At 37.7% G+C, this 22,757-nt stretch overlaps 1 protein-coding gene across 1 annotated transcript in view; it reads right to left on the bottom strand.

Annotated features, from left to right (window-relative positions):
• Sli (slit guidance ligand) overlaps positions 1–19,243 on the bottom strand; it is a 59,893-nt gene extending 40,650 nt beyond the window's left edge. The window contains exons 1-7 of the mRNA XM_076311349.1: positions 19,188–19,243; positions 18,911–18,982; positions 17,373–17,516; positions 2,576–2,647; positions 1,810–1,881; positions 1,185–1,398; positions 255–418 (exon numbers count right to left, since the gene is read on the bottom strand). Of these exons, the coding sequence (XP_076167464.1) occupies positions 255–418; positions 1,185–1,398; positions 1,810–1,881; positions 2,576–2,647; positions 17,373–17,516; positions 18,911–18,982; positions 19,188–19,243 (794 nt within the window). The remainder of the gene's footprint in view (positions 1–254; positions 419–1,184; positions 1,399–1,809; positions 1,882–2,575; positions 2,648–17,372; positions 17,517–18,910; positions 18,983–19,187) is intronic.
• Positions 19,244–22,757: the final 3,514 nt, after the last annotated feature.

Here is a 22,757-nt window from a genome sequence, read left to right as displayed (position 1 = left end):
TCGTGACTTCAATTTTTGTGTAACTTTCTCTAACTCTCGATTTTATTTTCCATCCTATTAGAATTTCAGCTACGATTCGAAAATGTTACGATTGAAAAATTCATTTCCTGAACAGTTTCGAACAAATTTGGCACAGTTTGCCCAGGTTGGTTAACGGAGTTTGACGTTTCAATCGTTTCGACTCTGGTCCCACGTAACAGAAGGAACATTTGGCAACTCTACGCGGATTGTAGGATGAAATTGCGTTTACGAACAGCTCGTTCGTGTCCTCGGGAAGGTGGGTGGGCACTTTCGTCAAAGAATTTCCCCTGCAGTCGACGATACCATCAGCGCATCTACAGGGATGCGGGCACTGCGGTTCCGCGCTGCATTCTGATCCTGTGCGCTCAACCAGCCCCGAACACTTGAATTCGTGCTCCTGTGTGCAAAAGGGATCCCAAGAACTTTTAGCAACGGAAGTAGCGGTTTAAAACTTTCCAAAACGAAGTGTGTCACTCGGTCCGACTACTGGGTGTAAAAATATCGGTGTCGTTCCAGAGTTTCGAAATCAGTTCTCACATTGTGTCGATTATACATTTGCGAAATAATTTCTATCGTAAGAATACCAATGTTACGGAGAATTTTCAAATTTTCTTGGAAAAATACAGCGATAGCTTAGAAATCCGTAAAATAATCAAATTGCCGAACCGTTGGTAAAATAATGCACCGATAAAATAATTGTCACGATATTTAAGGAAACCTTTAACGAAGGAAGAAGTTTCAAATTTTGCGCAACGGTAACAAAGCGAGTTACACGGTTCGATTACATTTGTTTCACGAGTTTCGTTTAAGTGGTGAATTCGAAAATTGACTACGTGTTGTATTGTAATTGACAAAAATATAAATTGTCACGAGCAACATCGACAGATGTTTAACCCTTAATCGGGGACGCACAATTTTTTGACAATGACACCGACACAGAGTCCATCAGACGTGGAGGAAAACGTGGTTACTAAATATTTATAAAATTAATACGATATTAATTGTTATACAGAAATGTGAGACATCACATGTCTGGGGTTAAGGATTAATTCTGAATAGAAGAAATTGATCGAAATTAAATTTTAAATACACGGTACACTGGAATAGTAAAATTTTGAATAAAATATTAAAGTGATTTTTTGTTAGAATTAAATTAAACAAACCTGCACATCGGCGATATTTCGATCTTTAAGATGGATCGGAGATGCGCAACGTGTATGTTGGCCAAGCCGTGGGTACATTTTTAAATGTCGTGACAACCAAGCTAAATGACAGTCGCAAGAGAGCGCGTTGTCAACGAGCTTTAGCGTACGCAAATGTGACAATCCACTTAACACTTCTTTGCCTAGCGTCGTCAGCTTGTTGTTGTTCAGCATTCTGAAAACGAATTAAGTATTGGAGTTCTCTTCGAGAAAAATTATTCGTTTATATCTATACAAATTACCAACACATAGGAAACGTAAATTGTATTCTTAACGTTATTAACGATTAGTTGAAAAATGAATTGTCTCGTCTTTTTCTAGAGGATATAAGAAACGTTCGAAAAGAAAAATAATACGATTAGATTCTTGGAAGTACTTTAAACGAAATAATCTCATTATTTTTCATATTTATTATATTTTCAATTAGTGCTGTATATTTATTAAATGACAAACATTTTTCGCGCAACTGTAAATTGAATTCTATAAGACTGAGTAAAGTCGTGTTTAAATGTACATTTAATTGAAATTAATTTCATTGAAAATTAAATACATTTAGTTGATTTAGATAAGTATTTTATTTACTTACAGCATTTCTAGGTCTTTTAACTCTCGTATCGACGCTTCGTCGATACAGGTCAGCAAATTGTTGTCAAGCAGTCTGAGAGCAGAGAATTATATCATTAAAATAAGAAATATTTTCTAGAAATAACAAACTTTGTCATCGCGTAAGAATTGAAATGAAACCTAAGAGAGAAACTGCACAATTTGAAAGCCATAAAGGATGGAAAATTTATTAATTATAGTTAAGGATTAAGCAGGTAGTAATGCAAAAAATGACAACCGTAAAACAAGCTTTGCAATATTCACTTTATATTTTTGCGAGTTTACTTTTCATGTCGTCTAACAATTCTAAATTAAAGCAGTATTAGCTCTGTTCCACTCAAAGTGTCTGGCTACCACGGACGATACTACTTAATTGGCTACTATAGTGTTGACGTGTTCTACTAGTTCCAACTATTTCCTTTCTGGAGTTCCGATTAGACGTCTGAACAGCATTACTATGATTTTTCGTTCGAAGATAATGCATCGAGCATATGTTCAACACTGAAACTACCAAATTGGATCATTTGACCCGTTTTGAATTTCTTTTTAAAGTTATTCAATTATTAACGGTGCTCTCGCCCGCAATGTTCGCTGGAAATTATTGAAATGGAAAACTAATTATACCCGTAAATTAATTCGTCGTTTCTCCTTCTACTTTCGAAGTTACATTTGAAGTCGGGTATAAATAGGAATACGTTCACCGTTGGTTGTTTTAACGTTAAATTAACGTTCAAACTTGAGGAACTTACAAGTGTTTCAAAGATGAAATTCCTCTCAGGGTCTTTGGTCCAATCGTGGCGATTTGATTGTGGCTGAGATCCCTGAAACAAAGGAAAAAATAATTCTCGTAGCAACGAAATCGATCATCCACCGTGTAAAATTGCAAAAAAAAAAGAAAAAAATCAATAGAAGATGCAACGAGGGAAAGAAAGTCAAATTTCGAAATTTCAGATTATCGTAACGAAACTTGAATTCAAATGTTAGCTTTCAGAGAAGTGTTGTTGGTTTCCTATCCAGAAAATGGTACGCAATTTGTTACGAGTGTTTTCTCAATAATATGAAAAATTGAATCTTTACCAAAGTAGCTTGAAAAGAGAAAGAAATTCCAGAATATTATTCACAGTGAATACGTAATTATTGCCTGTACGTTATTCTAATTTGTCCATTATCTTTACCAAAGTAGCTTGAAAAGAGAAAGAAATTCCAGAATATTATTCACAGTGAATACGTAATTATTGCCCGTACGTTATTCTAATTTATCCATTATCTTTACCAAAGTAGCTTGAAAAGAGAAAGAAATTCCAGAATATTATTTACAGTGAATACGTAATTATTGCCTGTACGTTATTCTAATTTGTCCATTATCTTTACCAAAGTAGCTTGAAAAGAAAGAAATTCCAGAATATTATTTACAGTAAATCCCTAATTATTGCTCGTACGTTATTCTAATTTATCCATTATCTTTACCAAAGTAGCTTGAAAAGAAAGAAATTCCAGAATATTATTCACAGTGAATACATAATTATTGCCTGTACGTTATTCTAATTTGTCCATTATCTTTACCAAAGTAGCTTGAAAAGAGAAAGAAATTCCAATGTTTGTCGTTCGAAGCTGAAAGCAATCACTTTGCCCAAATTACACAATCGAACGCAAAGTTTCTAGAAATTCTAGAACACATTAGCATCGATTAATTACTGTGTTAGTTAGCAATAGCCAACACATCGACCTTTCGAACTTTTCCCTTCTATAACTGAAGGTTGCTTTTCAAAGAGTAACACACCGGTGTGTAGTCCACTTTGTTGCAGTCGGTCTCGAGTTCGCTCTACATTCGCGATAAATTATTCAAAAACTTGTCGAGTGTCGACGCGGGCCTCTAGATGTTCCTTTAGGAAGTTCTCCGTGGACACAGTCATCAGCTCACGTGTGACCGTGTGCACGTGCACCGATCACGTTGCTGGCCTATGGATTTCCTTAAGGTTTCACGGAGTCGTTACACCAGTAACGAGTGACCATTTCCAAAGGCTCACGTGACCGGTCGGTTTCCGGTACCGTAGCCTCGTTTCCCTCGTTTCAGCGTTTACCGCGGCTTCGAGGTGTCCTAAATATTCAGTTGCCAAAGGGAGTGAACATTTTTTGAAATTGCACGCGTCCTTGTTCTATGGTTAATTCTTGGCACGTTTGAAAAATAAAGTAAAGGGCAAAGTGTGTGACAAATCGAGATATCTTCGTGGATAATAAAGGCATTAAATGTACTAGGTTGTGCAAAATAATTTAAAAACTGTATCTTCTTCCACTCTCCGAAATAAATATTCTTTGTAAATATATGTACGAAACACGGAACGAGCAGTATCTAATCTGCAGACTGAAATTTATATCTTACGGTGAGGTTTTATTTTCTTCGTAATTTTAGTCAACACGTCACTCTTTCATAGGTTGTTCAATAAGTATTGTAGTTTCTTACATTGTAAAAGAATATTATGATACTTTAACTTTGAACAACTGTAAATATACGAATCAAACAGTAGTACCATTTTTAAAAAGAATAAAACGACGATCCTAAAAATTTGTTATCGAACGAGAAAAATTTATCGAGCAACCTATTATTATATCGATTCAGGTACTTTAGGTACAGTATGCGACGCATCATTTTATACAAGAGTGGTTTCGAACAAAAATTTCATAGTCATTTGGTCGACTTTGTTTCTTTTTAAATGATAGAAAGTATTTGCAAAAGAAGTAAAAAAATGCTGAAACACGGTTGTCCCAAAATTCATAGTTCGGTCGAAAAGTTGTGTTATTTGAAAGAAAAAGGATGATCTTTTCTTCTAAAGAAGGATGTAACTTTTTAGCCAAACTATTAATCCTAAAATAAGGGTGCATCGATTCTTTGTGGTCCTTTTATCAAGGTCCATAATACAAAAAAAGAGCGATATTGATTCAACGTTTTTAAAATTGTCATGTTTGAATTAATCAGTGATTAATATCCTAATTTGCCTATACTTCATTGTTCATAATCCTGTCTACTTCTGTAAGTTGGCGAAACTCATTTCAATACATACTGACAGTGTGAGTGTTGGTTTTATCTGTGTACGTGAGCAACGTTGGACGAGTGGAAGACTTTTGTCTATAGTTTTGTGGTCGGTAGTTTCGTGGTGTAAATAAGATATGTGAGAGTCGAGTCTGGTGAAAGAGGTGTTATGAACAATGTCCGAGAATGTCAGTCGTGGTAGCAGAGACACGAAGTAAACACCAGGAGAAAGAAGAAACGGAGAGTAAAAAAGTTAGAGAGAGAACTAAAGCGAGAAGTGGTTTTGTTGCGTTAATAGATATTACTTCGTGTTCGTTCTGGTATTACTTTTTTTCGCCTAAATAAACTTTGTACGTCTTCGTATAATAAAAGGAGAGATATCGTCCTATTCTACGCACAGACAGAAGCATGACATCTTCGTTGAGATATCAAACGAAACATACATAAAAATAAACGGTAACGTAAATCCTAGCAAAGTTTGAATTATTGTAAGAGTACGTATGGCTCTGAGAAAATGTGAAGAGTGTTTGGGATAGACTGGCGAGTAAAGTGTTTTCAAGACGTGAAGGAAGAGTGCTTGAACAGAATGACAGAATGATTGAGCTGAGGTGCGAAAGACGAGCAATTGAGATGGCACCAGACCGAGGAATTTTAGGTGAACGTGACCAGATACACAGAGTGAGAAATGTTAAGGAATAGAATGAAAGGGAATGAATACGTGTGAGAATATAGCGCGCGAGAGAAGCGCGATTGGGACACTTGTTAGAGATTTATCGAAGTGAGTCAGAGTCGAAGAAAGTCCAGCGATAGTTGCCGAGAGCGAGTCTTTTCTTTTTAAATAAACATAGTACTGATACTAAAGGAGTTTCTTTGCTTTCCAAATCTCTGAGCCTTAGTCACGTGGGACTTAACAAAGGTAATTCCTGAGAATGAGTCTTTTCCTTTTAAATAAACATAGTAATAATATTAAAGGAGTTTCTTTGCTTTCCAAATCTCTGAGCCTTAGTCACGTGGGACTTAATAAAGATAATTCCTGAGAGTGAGTCTTTTCCTTTTAAATAAACATAGTACTGATACTAAAGGAGTTTCTTTGCTTTCCAAATCTCTGAGCCTTAGTCACGTGGGACTTAACAAAGATAATTCCTAAGAGTGAGTCTTTTCTTTCTAAATAAATATGGTAATAATATTGAAGGAGTTTCTTTACTTTCCAAACGTCTAAACTTTAGTCACGTGGGACTTAACAAAGATAATCCCTGAGAGCGAGCCGTTTCTTTTTAAATAAATATAGTAGTAATATTAAAAGACTTTCTTTATTTTTCAAATCTCTAAACTTTAGTCACGTGGGACTTAACAAAGACGATCCCCACATTATGGTCTACCCGTTAATAGTAAAGCGTCGAGAATTCTACCAAAACGACCACCGGCGCAAGTATCAACATGCCTCTGTCCGGTCTAACTCAATCGACCAGTATGTGTTAACACGAGAATTGAGCCGAGTATCGGCGCAAGGTATCGGTGTTGTTCCCGTGTTCACCGTAAGACGTTAAATCTTTCTCTGGGCTTTCTCAGGCTTACTTCGATCACATTCGCCGCCATAATTTTCTACAAACGAAACACCGTGCATAATGCATGGCAACGCGATGGTTTTCCCGGCCTGGTGCTCGGTCCACGACGAGAGTCAGTCACGATAATGGATTCTCCGCTAAACCGGAGGTTCATTTAAATAGATTGCGTTACGTCTCGAGATCCTCCGGACTCTCTTCCCGATGCACGAGTTAACCAGACGTTCGCGATGATAGGTTAGAGGTCCCGGTGCTCGGTTCACCGTTGACCATCCATTGGCTCCGAGACCCGTGCAGCCTGTAATTATGTCCGCCAGAGAGACCACGGACAGAGAAACAAAAATAGGAAACAGAGGCTCCGGGAGCGAGCGGGATCGGCCACGAACGAAGAAGAAAGAGAGACGGAGCACAGCCACGGTATTCCGAACCCGAGAGCCGCGAACATACGGCAAGAACCGGCAGATTTGGACTCCTGCTTACCGGAGCCAATCCTGAAAGCAATTACCGAATTTCGACCACGTAGACATGCCAGAAACAAAAGGAAGACAGGCTTTTAGTGCTGCCAGTTTCATTTGGGACCGCTGTTGCAGCGCTGGATCATGATAAGTTCCTAATTTGAACGGGTAATTTGGTGCACCCGCGAGTGGAATGTTTCTATTGATAGCGATGCAGTCTATACCGGTGGATTGAACATGTTTTTCTCGTTAAACTCGTCAGCTCTCAATAGTGTCGATTTAACGGAAAATATATATATACACACCTCGCGGACGTAACGTTCGCCAGTTTGGTCCGCTGTTCATCGGATATATTGTACATAACCTATTCAATTTACGCGCGTATTTTCCCACCGTACACGTTATAACTGTGTTCAAATACGCTACAAATTCCGTTTTTTAAATTTTCTTTTTCACTTTTTCCATCGTTAGTAGGTTTTCATTTAATTACAAGTATAGATAACTTCAAAGTTTGGTCTGCTGTATATTGGACATTTCAATTTTACATTTTTATATTGTACATAACCTATTCAAATTACGCGCGTATTTTCCCACCGTATAGGTTATAACTGTGTTCAAATACGCTACAAATTTCGTTTTTTAAATTTTCTTTTTCACTTTTTCCATCGTTAGTAGGTTTTCATTTAATTACAAATATAGATAACTTCAAAGTTTGGTTTGCTGTATATTGGACATTTCAATTTTACATTTTTATATTGTACATAACCTATTCAAATTACGCGCGTATTTTCCCACCGTACACGTTATAACTGTGTTCAAATACGCTACAAATTCCGTTTTTTAAATTTTCTTTTTCACTTTTTCCATCGTTAGTAGGTTTTCATTTAATTACGAGTATAGATAACTTCAAAGTTTGGTCTGCTGTATATTGGACATTTCAATTTTACATTTTTATATTGTACATAACCTATTCAAATTACGCGCGTATTTTCCCACCGTATAGGTTATAACTGTGTTCAAATTCACTACAAACTCCGTTGTTTTAGCTTTCCTTTTCACTTTTTTCTTCGTTAGTAGGTTTTCATTTAATTATAAATATTAATAAATCTAAGGTCTCCCGTTTGGTCTGCTGTTCATTGGACATTTCAATTTTACACTTTTATATTGTACATAACCTATTACACTTTTATATTGTACATAACCTATTACATTTTTATATTGTACATAACCTATTACATTTTTATATTGTACATAACCTATTAAATTTACACGCGTGTGCGTTATAACTGTGTTCAAATGCACTACAAACTCCGTTTTTTTAGCTTTCCTTTTCACTTTTTCCTTCGTTAGTAGGTTTTCATTTAATTATAAATATAGATAACTTTAAGGTCCGTTTTAAAGATAGCCGAACAAAATGGTGGGAAACCTGGGTGCCTCGAGCGATCAATTGATTCTGTACCGATTGCAACACTCGGTTTAAATCTCAAAAATAAACTCCTTTACTTTCTCTAACATCGACGAAATAGGATTGCAGAGGATCGAATCTATCTTTTTTTAGATAGTTTCATTTATTGGGGGTTTTTTTTTGTGCAGTAAATTCGGTAGAATTTCAATAATTTCCAACGCAAGGCGAGACCTACAGATTAAACTCCCACCGCGCTCCAGCCAATCCAGAAAGCAATTACCGAATTTCGACGTAGCCGCTCCTTCGCTGAAACTAACAAAAGGACCTCCTGGACCTCGTCTCTCTGGCGTCTCTTCGAATGTTGCTGCCACTGTGCTTTGTGTGCACGCGATAAGAGTCGGATGAAACTAAACCGGATTGATAGCGCCGGAATCATAAGAGTTACTCGTCCAACACAATTCCTGTGCCTTGACTTCACTTCCGTTTACTTCTGTTCTCCTTAAATGTCGCGGACCCCCGAGAGCAAATTTTATACAACTTACGTACAATGAATTAGTAAGACAATTCGAACCGTTTAAACATTTTTTTTTTAAACTAATTTTCCCGAAAATGACGTTTGAAATCATTTCTAGTGGCCAGTTATTCGCTGTTGTACTTACAATAGAATTTCAAGTAAGCAATTAAGGCGCTTAAGTATTCATGGTTACCCGTAAATTAGAAGGTATTTGCATACAGTAACTGCAACCAACCATAATAAGCAGCGTTATTTATTGCACGGAGCGACCGAAAATTATATTAAAATTCCCTTTTCTGGACAATTGTGGTTTCTTGTTGAGTATGTTGGCTATAATGTAAAATGATCTGTATTGATATGTTCTCCTACTTTTCTTTTCTGTCGGTGATAAAATTAGGGTATTTGGAATTTTCTTGCAGCAACGATTTTGCATTATAATTTTTAAAGCGAATAGGATAAAGTTTAATATATTAATACGAACTTTTTCGTACCCAATTCATATACAGTAGAAAAATATTTATTTTATCACGGTAATTACATGGAATATTTATTGTCTTTACGTATACACGTATATAATTAATTCGTACAACAGAAAAATATTTATTTTAAATTTACGCCAATATATGGAACAGTTATTGATTTTATGAGCAAAATAAAAACAGAAATCATTTTGTTCTAATTATTAGAACAAAGTTTAGTCTGCAAATTTAGTTACTTCAGGAATACTTTGTACCAACGTAGTCCAGCGTAGAGTCCACTCTGAGTACTTACTTCTTTCTTCGACAATTCCATTTTCAAGCAGCATACTCAAGTAACTATGTTGTCGGAGAAAGCGCGCCATACATCGCTCACAGACGCTCTACAAAACGTATGTATGGTGTCGCGTTTAAGCGGAAGCGGGGGAATCTCAGAGATCTCGCGATGCTTCGTTTGGAGAGCACTGCCCTATACAGTGGTACACATGTCACGAACAATGTTATCCCTACCACTTCCTGGGACAGTTCGCACCGTATCAATTACATCTCATTCGCTCTCACGGTTGTTTACTTTCGCTCTTAATGTATACAAAGTGGAACGAACCTATCTGCCTCTCAAGTTGTCCTACCGTACAATACTGTACGTACCATAACCTTACATTTACAAATACATCTATTTTGAATTTACTTGAATTTTCTCACGATTCCAGAATCCTTTCCGTCGTAAACACGTAATTATTTAGAGTGCCCATTTCAGTGTCTCATTTTGAGTGCCTGTGTCTATTATGAATTTACTTTTAGTTTCTCACGATTCTAAAATGTTGTTCGACGTAACCACGTAATTATTTCGAGTGCCTTATTTTGAGCGACTTATTTTGAGAGTCTATTCGAGTGCCTTATTTTAAGCGCCTATGCGAATGCTTTATTTCGAGTACCTATTCGAGTGCCTTATTTTAAGCGCCTATGCGAATGCTTTATTTCGAGTACCTATTCGAGTGCCTTATTTCGAGTGCCTATTTGAGTGTCTTATTTTGAGTGCCTACGTCTGTTCAGAATTTACTTTTGCTTTCTCACGATTCTAAAACGTTGTTCGACGTAACCACGTAATTATTTCGAGTACCTATTCGAGCGTCTTATTTTGAGTGCCTATTCGAGTGCCTTATTTTGAGTGCCTACGTCTATTCAGAATTTACTTTTGCTTTCTCACGATTCTAAAACGTTGTTCGACGTAACCACGTAATTATTTCGAGTGCCTTATTTTGAGCGCCTATTCGAGTGCCTTATTTTGAGCTCCTACGCCTGTTCAGAATTTACGTTTACTTTCTCACGATCCTAAAATATTGTTCGTCATAAACGCGTAATTAATTCGAGTGCCTATTCGAGCGTCTTATTTTGAGCGCCTATTCGAGTGCCTTATTTTGAGTTCCTACGCCTGTTCAGAATTCACGTTTACTTTCTCACGATTCTAAAACGTTATACGTCGCAACCGCGCAATTATTTCGAGTGCCTACGTTTATTTTAAGTTTACATTCATTTTCTCGCGATTCTGAAATGTTATTCGTGATAAACGCGTAATTATTTCGAGCGCCCGTACATTGGTCCGATTTATCAATTATCTTCGTCCCTAACGTGTTTCCGTCCTCCCCGTAACTTTCCATTATATTTTTCCAGTTCGACTTGTCACACGTTACAGAAACGAGGTTCGAATCGTAACATTTCCACCGCGTTTGCCATTTTTTCTTTCTTCTTTCGCTGCTCAACGCTAGGAGAATACTCGCCACTAGAGACGCAACGAGGGTCTCGAGTTATCTTGAAGCAAAAAGGGTTGGGATCGTCGCGGTCTTCGGCTCGGTAACGATACTTTGTGAATAACGACGACAAGGAATAACATCGCGTTTCACCGTTCAGCGGGCATCGAACCGCGTCTTACGCGACGAAATAATACGTGGCCGTAAATTTTCGCGGTCGCGAATCGTAAGGCACTCCCGCCCCGATGCGTTTCGTTGCTTAAATCACCGCAACACCAGGTTGTCAAAGCGACAGGGGGAACCGTTTGTCCCGGTTATTATCGGCTTAAGTGTACAGCGAACAAATGTTATTGCCTCGTAAATACAAGCTTGTACGTTCGCCAGCGAGTTCGAGGTATCGCGTTTCAAGCGGTGCAATATGCTCACACGACGGAGTGATACTAATCAGCCGAGTGTCCGCGCCCCTTTCCATTGTGTCAAACCATTTATTACCGGCGAGTTTCATCCTCTTACCACCTCGAGCAGCTTTCTACGTTTGCGCGATGGGTTAATCACACGTTTCGTCACCACGACTTAACCGTGATACCGAGGGAACTCTCCCAGGGATCGAAGACGATGTTATCCGAATCGAGCAGTCTTTGTGAGCTGGAGAATGGTTCCACTGAGGTGAGCAGGTCAAAAATTTGACTTTAGAGTACGCCAACGCTTGAATTTCATCTATATTCACCTTTCTATGCATTCAATATCGAATTGAAGTACCATTCGTAGCCCACACGAGACAGGCTATTGTTTAAAATTGGGTAGTTTACAGAAATTGTTCGGTAAAGGGCATATTGGATCCTAGAAAGACTCTACCCTAGGTTTAACTGCTAACCGTTATTCTTTGGGGCACAATGGGTTAGGTTTGGGTTAGGTCTCAGATCTAAAAGTAACCGAAACCAAAAAATAGATTAATTAGATATTTAATTATGAAATGGAATATCAACAGTCCGACCGTGCAACTTGTATGGGGTTAGTTCAATTTTTCCCACCTGTTAGATCTCACCTCTTTAATACTCTGATGTGCACGGTAGGATATTTTCCAGCTCACCGTGAAAAATTAAAATAACTCCGCGCAAGTTGCACGGTGAGACTGTTAATATTTCATTTCATAATTGAATATCTAATTAATTTATTTCTTAGTTTTAGTTATTTCGTATCATTTCGCACGTTTAGCAACCTCTGTCTCAAGGAATTAATCAATATTGCTCGAGTGCCGATGAAAATGATGTTAGAGTGTTCGACATTTAGAAAATATTGTTTTTCTCGTTTGCAAGATGCGAAAGTACTCGAGAAATACTCGAGAAGTGTATTCGATGGGAGGTATACAACCAACAAAGACACTTCAGAAATGATTTTGGACCTGTTGTGTACAGGGTTGATCCTTTGACTCAATTGATCGTTGTCAGTATAGTATATGAATTTCTTTCGTTCGAATAATTAGAAAAATCGTACTATAATTAACTTCTAAGCCCTACTCGACCAATCTAAAAGCAAAAGGTTCGTTCCACCATTACCGGAAATAATTTGAACGAATTACGTAGTCGAGCCTGTACATCCGATAAATTAATTTCAACTGCTTGGATACAAGATGTACAAACGTGTCTCAGTGGCGAGGTAGAACTAAAATGTTGATATTAAAACCTAACTTTAATTTTCAACGATGTCAGCACGATACTGGTTGCTGGTTACCACGAGCAAGTCAAACTTCGTACAAGTTTCGAGAAGCGTCTCAGTGGCGAGGTGCAACGAAAATTCTGATCTTAAAACCTAACCTCAATTCTCAACGAGGTCAGGACGACACTAACTGTTAGATACTGCGAACCAGTTAAACTTTGTACAAGTTTCGTGCTCGTACCAGGTAGCAAGTAATAACTAATGAATGCTGAATTTGTACAATAACACGCTCAAAGACACTCAACGGTGTCGGTGTGTTTTCGCGTGGCGAATTTGTTCGAAACGCGCGGTTAGCATTCGTGAAAGTCCATACACGGCCTGTACCTCGTCACCGTAACACAGGACGGAGGTTATCGCGTAAACTTTTCAGACGATGGCCTACATACCACCCACACGTACGTGTATACGCGGAAGTGTACACGAGTTAGGTTCGTGAAACCCGCTGCGGGAATCTCCCACCTCTTGATCGAACACACGTGACTTTTCCGTTCAGCTTCGAATTCTTTTTTATTTTTTTGTTTCTTTAAGGACGCTCGTTTCTCGCTTCGAGTCTTTGTTTTTCGCTTCAAGTGTCATTTCTTGGATGAAACGTCGATCGACCGTTTTTCCATGTACCTCGAACGACGTTGCAATGGCTGTTGAGTCAAATATGGAACGTTGACTCAAATATGGAACCGGATTCAATATGGCTGACACTTGTGTCTGCAGTTTTTATTTGCGTTATTTTTCTAAGATTTTGAAGATCGACATTTGTTTACCAGGAGAGATAAAATACAAGAAGGCGAAGTGTAACTCTTACCTAATTGTTGCTGAATCGTTGTTTCGAAACCTAACCTAAAATGTGTGATGGATTTGACATCAATCTACATCGTTTAGGAAAATGATCAGGGTATTTCGATACAGAAGTTCTGAGCTACAAAACATTCCCAGTTCTTATGGTGGGACAGGACCAATTAGGGTTCTTTAAAGAACACAACAACTGGAGTCGATAACAAGTTCTAACCGGACACATTCTATAAACTCTAGAGAAACAACTTCGATACGTAGTAGAGAGAACAATGGATATAGGTACTCTCCTAAGGGTCATAGTTGTAAATTGTTGATTTAGTTCTTTTCGAAACTCGAGATTTGAACTTTCGACGTATGTACGTTGATAAGATAATTGGGTAGGTGACAACAGATACTGGTATAGATTTTTCCACGTGGACGAACCATAGAAACATTCGATGATCGTTCAAACGGTCCCACAGTCTCTACTGCTGCATTCTAATAACAGAACTTGAAAGATTCGTGTTCAGCCGCAAGGGAGTGTCCGGGTCCAGTATTATACACATTATACATCAGATACTCCAACGACCCTAACTATTGGGTTGTTCGGAAAGTCATTTCGTTTTCCAAAATAGAGAATATATAATTTCTCTAAAAAAAATTAAGTTGCACGGTGAAACAAGTAGAAATGGTTCTCTTACATATAATCACTCTAAAAAAAATCGTGTTTCATTTTCACCAAAAAAAAAAAACGAAATGACTTTCCGAACAACCCAATAGTATAATATACTAGGTTGTTCGATAAGTTTTGTCGTTTCTTCCGTTGTAAAATAATACTATGGCAATTCAACTTTGAACAACTGTAAATATACGAATGAATCGACAAATCTACACGAAACTTCACACACGTTCGTCGACAAGTAGTACCATCTTTCGAAAAATAAAACGACGTACCTAATAGCTTCTTTTCATATCGAACGACAAAACTTATCGAGCAACTTACGTACATTCGCAGATGACACTAGAATAGTAACAACACACGAATACTCAGACGAAGCAGCTAGTATCCTACAAAACTATGTTCACTCATTAGAAAAATGGTTGATCGAAGGAAGAGTAAAGGTCAACAGTAATAAACGCAATCAAAAATCAGCGTTCCTGATAACGAAATTCCTCAAACAAAATTAGTTAAATGCCTAGGATCTCGTGTAAAAGAACAAACCAAATTAGAATCAAGAGAAAGGACACGTACCGGTTGACAAGTAGGCAATCTAAGCGAAGTAACGAAAGCAAACCTCTGATCTGTAAAGTCGTGATTGAATCTGTATGGACACATGTCATCCAATTATGGAACACAGCAGCAACGAATCGACACACAGGAGCAAAAATCGCACGATCGGTTACAATTGATTGTGATTAATTTATAGACGAACGACCAGCGAAAAATACCAAGAAACGAACAGTCCAAAAAATGACAAAACGTAAGACGTCCAAGATTCGAAACAATTCTATCGGTAGCAATCACCGTTGGCCTTCTCTCGTTTCCGAGCGGGGCATCGACTTATCCACGGCAGATGAAGGATTATCAGGCGTCCGGATGCCCGTGAGAACCTCGCCGAAGCTCGCAACATAATACGTCCTTTTGTAAGCTGCCTGATCCCGGCCTTATCATCAGAAACTGTAGGTTACGTGTCCGAGGGCAGAGCGGAAGACCTCGAGTCCCGGGGAACTTTCGAGCCTCGTCTGGCCACTTCGCAGGATGATGGATGGTCCATCTCCATTTCCCGCCTCTCTCTCTTTCTTTCTTTCTTTCTTTGTTTCACCTTTCGGCTTTCCGCCTCCCCCTACGAATCGTCCCTGTCGGCCTCGACATGAAAAAGGGACCTTTCTTTTTACCCCGAGCTGGCTTTTTTACTCCTTGAGTGGCAACCACCGAGCATCCTCAACACGGAAGCCGCGTATTCCCTCTCGATCACGACAGAGCCTTGATGCCTTTTATACTTTTTGGTCCGTCCGGGTATGGGGCTGGTGCGGTTGATTAAGATTCAGGATCGGCAAGAATGTTCAAGGAAAAGAGAGCCTTCGAGTTAATCGGTGGATCGCATTCTTTAAGTCCAGTGCTCGATCTTCCTGCTAGGAACTGGCTGACCGGTTCTCAGTTACCGGCAACGTTCACGATGTGGTGATCTTTGGGGTCACTGGATTTTGATTACCGGTCGAAACTGTTGCGGTGTTGTAGTCGTACACGAATACTTCTAGTTGTTTCTCGGAGAAATTCTTCCAGAGAGTTTTAATCCCTTTGGATTAACACTTTTGCAGAAATTTTGTTAATGTTCCAGCTAGTATAACCAAGTCCTAGGAATGTTTCTTCTTCAGTTGTCCCCATGGTGTACACAGTTTTAGCCAATGAATTTTAGGTTAGGTCTGTGTTAGGCCACTGGACTTTGTTTACTGGTCCAAACGAATAGTGTTGTATTCAAATACGAATATTTCTACTTGTTTCTCGGAGAAATTCTTCCAGAGAGTTTTAATCCCTTTGGATTAACACTTTTGCAGAAATTTTGTTAATGTTCCAGCTAGTATAACCAAGTCCTAGGAATGTTTCTTCTTCAGTTGTCCCCATGGTGTACACAGTTTTAGCCAATGAATTTTGGGTTAGGTTTGTGTTAGGCCATTGGACTTTGCTTACTGGTCCAAACGAATAGTGTTGTATTCAAATACGAATATTTCTATTTGTTTCTCGGAGAAATTCTTCCAGAGAGTTTTAATCCCTTTGGATTAACACTTTTACAGAAATTTTGTTTATGTTTCAGCTAGTGTAACCAAGTCCTAGGAATGTTACTTCCTTAGTCTTCTAGTTGTCTCAATGATGTACAGAGATTTAGACAATCAATTTTGGGTTAGGTCTGTGTTAGGCCACTGGATTTTGCTTACTAGTCGAAACGAATAGTGTTGTAGTCAAACAAGAATACTTCTACTTGTTTCTCGAAGAAATAGTTTCCCGTGTTTATAATGATATAGCTAGACAAACGGTAAGATAATAGCTTCTCTCTCTAAAGTGATCGACATTATGGAATCTACGATTGCTAACGTTAAAAGAAACGAATTTGAAATAATAAAATACAAAATAGCAATGACGATAAATGGAAAAAATGTTCATAAAGATCAAAATATTGCTATAATTCGAAAAACGAGCTAAATATACGATTGAATTCATTTATCCCAACGAAAACTGCGGTTATTTGAACAAAAAGTTACAAGAAGTGGGAATAATTGGTGGACTCCTATTACATAAACCCACCTGATTATATGAATTATTTGTTTCTTGTCGGGTTTACATAAACGGAGTTCTACTGTACTATATTAATCTCTTTAAATTGTTTAACAAAGTCCTGACTGTGTATTTATCTCTAATTGTTTAACAAAGTCCTGACTGTATGTTTATCTCTTTCAATTGTTTAACAAAGTCCTGACCGTGTGTTTATCTCTTTAAATTGTTTGACAAAGTACTTACTTTATGTTTATCCCTTTAAATTGTTTAACAAAGTCTTGACTGTGTGTTTATTTCTTTAATTTGTTTAACAAAGTCTTGACTGTATGCTTATCTCTTTAAATCGTTTAACAAAGTCCTGACTACATTAATCGTATCGTATCCACGAACAATGAAGATATTTGCCCTGTACAATAGACAGTATGCATTTTAATAATTCTATATATGAAAAATTCAGATTACAGAAGATTTTTTAACTCAAAGAATAACTTTCTTTCCAGAGTGATTACCATTGAACACTTTTGCCTTTCACAGATATCGAATACGTTTCTAACTACGACGAGTAAATGATAGCATAGTTTCATTTCATTCTGCAATACTTACAGGCGTTTTAAGTTTATCATGTTGCTGAAGAGGAGGTCGGGAAGATGGCGTATTTGATTCTTGTTAAGACGCAGCTTCTCGACGCCGACTAAATCCTGAAAGGCACCTCTCTCGATGGTGTGGATCTGATTATTCGATAGCCAACTGTAAAAAAAAATACCAGCGCATGTTCGGTATAAATTTTATAAACTTTCGCCGACAAGCATCGCAAAAAATAATCGCGTTATGTTTCTATACGAATTGTCCAATAACTATAGGAAAACTCTACGAGTTATTTTCATCTCTGTTTGAAAATTTCATATTTTAAGATACATCTCAATTTTTCGAATTGATAGTTTTCCAATAACTGTAGGAAAATTCTACGAGTTATTTTCATCTCTGTGTTAAAATCACATATTTCAAGATACCCTTCAATTTTTCGAATTGATGGTTCCCCATCGAGGAGTTTTTTTTACGTGATCCGTAACTTCAATTTTTCCGTTTATAAATCGAATATATATTTTTCTTTCGAGACCAATCGCATCCAAAAACATAATATCGCTTCGTGTTATTTGATATCTAATTCAATATTGCGGATCTATTCCAAGAATATAAAAATAGTATAAAAATTGAGAGAACTTCGTTAACTCTGCTCTGCCTTGGAATAATATTGCAGTAAGTGTTCTTTGTGCTAAATTTCACAGTATTGGATTAATTTCTCATTCTCTCAAGGGTTTGGTTGCCTACATTGGCGACCTGATCGAATTCTACTTGTCGCGCGCGCATGATCAAAACTATGCAAGTCAAACTGGCTTCGTTACTTAAGGGGGGACACCACTCTGAGACGTAAAAAATGGGTAAATTTTGTAAATTTTTTTTCCAAGTAGTTACTAAATGAAAAATCTAGTCTTTTTAGGAGATTATAAATATAACTTTCAGTTTCGTTTTACAATTTTGCGAATGTAAAAATCGTACAAAATGGCGAAATTGTCCGCTATTCTCAGAACTCCTTCTGCTGAAACATTGTTCGTTGACCGCTACAGTTAACAAGAACTACGAGATTTGAAATAAAGAATTGCTATCGATTCATAAACTAGAGATTATTATCTAAAATATATCGTAAGATTTTTCGAAAATTTTAATAATTGTAAAAATGGTCGAAGTTCGAAGAAGAAACAATCGTTTCTATCAAAAAAAAAAAAAAAAAAAAAAAAACGACTTTGAACGTTTATAAAAACTCAAACAATTAACATATTAAAAAAACCGTAAGCCACATTGTACAATACTCTGTGCAGAATATCTCCACAAAATTTGAACAAAATCGGGTGTGCAGTTCCGTAGATTTCGTGTCGGCCATGTTGAGAAATATAGAAAAACGAAAAACAAGTTTATCGCTGCAACTTCGCCAAATGTTCGAATTTCGAGGTATCCTTTCGACACAAAATTCCACGCCTATCGAACAGTAAATAAACAAAGAAAAAAAAAAAAAAAGAAATTCTGTTCTTTTTACTCGTCAGCGTGGTGTCCTCCCCTAAGACACAGATTGTACGTATACTCACAGAACGTGAAGCGTGGCCATATCCTCGAAGTCCGTCTTGAATATCACCGAGATATTGTTCCCCTGGAGGTCCCTGAAACAAAGGCGGAAACAAATTAATTTCGCAAGTCGCTCAGCGGCGCGGATCGATGATATATATCTACGTCGCGAAGCTGTAATTTCCTTCCTTCGGAAAGTCTCATAAAAAGTACTCCTCGGAGCGTGTTTTGCGCTGCACAAAAGGGGGAACCATTGTCCGCGGTGCTTGACTAATTCCATTTCAACCGCCACCCACTCACCCCTTGCCACCACCCCACCGCCATATTTCCTTCTTCTCAGCGGCCACTCGTAGCATTTATTTATTTTCCGCGAATAAGTATTTCTGTTTCCCGGTCTCGTAAATATTTGTCTCGCGCAAAAGGGAACCGTGGCACAAAGAACGACCTTCGAAGAATTTTATCGCGGACGTCTCTCCCCTCCCCACCGTTTTCTCTCTCCCTCCCTACCATCCCCACCCCCCACTTCGCCCGATGAAACGCCGTGTCGCCGTTTATGCGTCCGCCAAAGCGACCCCTGCAACGCTCCGACTGCGTAATGAGTCCATCGAGCCGTAAATCTGAATTCGCCGAGCGATGGTTTATCGAACGGTTTCGCGAGTTATATTCGTGCATTCGTTTCGAACCTACGGAACGTACCTGGGCACGGTTGTGTGCACAACCACGTCACGAAATTTACAAGCGTATCGTACGAAGTGAAACGTATACAGAATTCGGGGATTGTCGTTACTTTTTCCTCTTTTTCTTTTCTCAAACGGCGGACGTACGAACATAATCGAACGCTGTTGAAGAAAGAAAGAAACTTTTTAAGTTTAAAGTCGAAACAGTTGTTGAAGTCGTGTTCATCGTTACTCGACGTGCTTTCTTTTTTTTCTTTTTTCAAACAGCAGGCGTATGAAAATAATCGAACGCTGTTAAAGAAAGAAAGAAATTTTTCAAGTTTAAAGTCGAAACTTAAAGTTGTTAAAATCGTGTTCAGCGATAAAGTATACAAGTTGATTCAAAGTAATCAGGATTTAAATAAATATTTCGAATGCTTTAGAACACTGTACTTCTTACTATGTGTTTTGGACGATATTCGATACGATGTGACCATTTTCAAGAATGTACTATTTTTAAATTTAAGTTTTTTAAATTACACTTTTAGTGGACTCTCTCTCTCTCTCTATGTATTGTAGGAAGAAAGAAAAATTACTCCTGTGTTAAGGGACATATGGTACCACGAGTAAGTAAAATGTGTCCGGTAAAACGTCCAACCAATGACTTGCGGTATTTTTCAGGACCGATCCTTGTTTCTCCCTACGGTACGTGCTTCTGTTATTCTTGGTACACGATAAGGCACATGATTTATCACGAAACGCCTTATTTTTCCGGGACAACCTTGTTCGTTGGAAAGGAAACGTGTTAAATTTAATCATTTGTATCGATCGTATACGGTGTGTCAAAAATGTATCGAACAATTACTTTATTCGTAATAATATTGTACAAAGAAGCGAAACTATGTACGTTCTGTAGTTTAGTATACACGGAAATAATGTGCAAATTAGAAATTTTTAGTAACGCGTTACGACAGAATGCTAAATTGTAGAAATTACGTATGCAATATTGCAATGATCGAAATGTAAAAGTTTGTTTATATTACTAGCCTTAGCCTACACGGAAAGTGATACATCTTTAAATTACAAAATTCATATAAAAGTCAGAATTTGGAAGATACGAGAAATATCGATAAAATATTAAATTTAAATTTGTTAATGGTATAATAAGTACATTGTTAAAAAATAAAAAGACATCGAAAATACAGAAAACGGGTTTGAGAACGACGAAATGTCATTAAGGATGTTGTAAAATGTATTTTACAAGTGCTTGCACTTTATTAAATTGTGTTGCGACAATTTCGCAGAAAAAAGTTTGTCCTCGAACCGCCACAAATATTTCAAATTCTGCTGAAATATTTCTGAGAAAGAAACCATTTTCAATTCTGTTCAAATATTTTTAAGAAACAAACTATTTATAAATAGTACAAACAGAGAAACACTAGATATAGTCGTATATAAACCTGGTTGAAAATTGATTGCATCTATTGAATTTAGAAGCGAGGAAAACGAAATTCAATTACAATCGATTATTAAAGCTAAATGAATGCATACAAAGTACTAAGTATAATATAGAATCTAAATAATCATAGGCTTTTTGTTAGAATCCCAAGTATACAAATACATCTTCGATAGATTCTCGAATATATTTAGTGTATCATTTAGAGTATTTTTAATCTACACGTTATTTTTGCACATCGTAAACCATTACTGGAAACAATTTGTCGTTTGTTTGTATAAAGTTACTGCAACAAAATTAGATTTCGACTCAATCTACTTTCCATGCGCCAATGGGTTAACAATAACAGCTGTATTTTGGAAACAAACAGTTCGTTCAAAATTGTATTTGTAGAGGTGGTCCGAATGTACGCAACTAATTTATAATCTAATCGATAAGTTCGTCGTCTTATTGGTTGATGCAATATCGCATCGAAGCGCTGAACCTTCGATCGAAAACGAGCATACATACCAGGTTGTTCAATAAGTTTTGTCGTTTTTTCCATTGTAAAAAAATACCATGACACTTTAACTTTGATTTAAATATGTGAACGAGTCGACAGATCTACGAAGAAACTTCACACATGTTCATCAAACAGTGGTACCATCTTTCGAAAAATAAAACGACGCACCTAATGGCTTCTTATCGAACGATGAAACTTATCGAGCAACCTATTACGAATGAATCGACAGATCTACAAGGAACTTCACACATGTTCATCAAACAGTGGTACCATCTTTAAAAAACTAAAACGAGGAACCTAATAGCTTAATTTCTTATCGAAGGACAGAACTTATTGAGCAACCTATTACGAGTCGACAGATCTACAAGAAACTTCACACATGTTCATCAAACAGTGGTACCATCTTTCGAAAAATAAAACAACGAACCTAATAGCTTCGATTTTTATCGAACGACGAAACTGATCGAGCAACCTATTACGTTCCTGGCAAGGAATACTTGCGCGAAGCCAGTTCACCGCTCGAAACCGAAGAGAACGTATCCGAAACCGTGCGTTTTCCTTGCACTTTTCGAGAAAAGGCCGCTTTGCCGTTCTCGTGTTCCCGTGGCTGCGCAATTATTCCACCGCGAGCGCGACGACAATATCCAACGGTAGAAATAAGAGCGAAAAAAAGAACGATCCGAAACGCGGCCGCCACGGTGAAATTAAAATCTCACGCAAGGCTTAAAAGGGCCTCTAAAAACAGTGCTCCGTCTCGTTTCGTCGTTGAACCGGGAGTGTTGGGAAACGAAAACGAGGAAATAATTTACGTTCCCCCGTCGTTGTCGTCGCCGTTTTTACGAAGAGAACGAGAACCGAAATAGAAAAAAAATAAAAAAACAGAAAAAAAGAAGAAGAAGATGAAGAGGAAGAAGAAGAAGAAGAAGAAGTGGAATAAGAAGAAAGAAGAAAAAAAAACAAAAACGAAGGAAGACTGCGAAAGAATTCATACGAAGAGAAGTCGGCGAGTAGGCCCGGCTCGTTACTCGTTCCTACGTCTGGCGCTTTTTTGTCAGGTAAAAAAGTTCCCGGAGGAAAAAGGAACCAATTTAATAAGGCCTTAATAACTTGCCAGGTCCTGGCCTGTAGACGGCTGTGTTTGACGGCTACCCCTCTTGGTCCTCTTTTTCCGCGGGAAGAGCAAATTCGCGCTTCCTAGTTACCAAGAGCAGTATTGGAGCAACGATATCCGATGATCGTCCATTTTTCAAATCCTC

The sequence above is a fragment of the Ptiloglossa arizonensis genome, chromosome 1, assembly GCF_051014685.1.
Source record: "Ptiloglossa arizonensis isolate GNS036 chromosome 1, iyPtiAriz1_principal, whole genome shotgun sequence".
In the NCBI taxonomy this organism is placed as follows: Eukaryota; Metazoa; Arthropoda; class Insecta; order Hymenoptera; family Colletidae; genus Ptiloglossa; species Ptiloglossa arizonensis.
The sequence above is the reverse complement of the archived record's forward strand: the minus strand, read 5'-3'. Positions and strand labels throughout refer to the sequence as shown.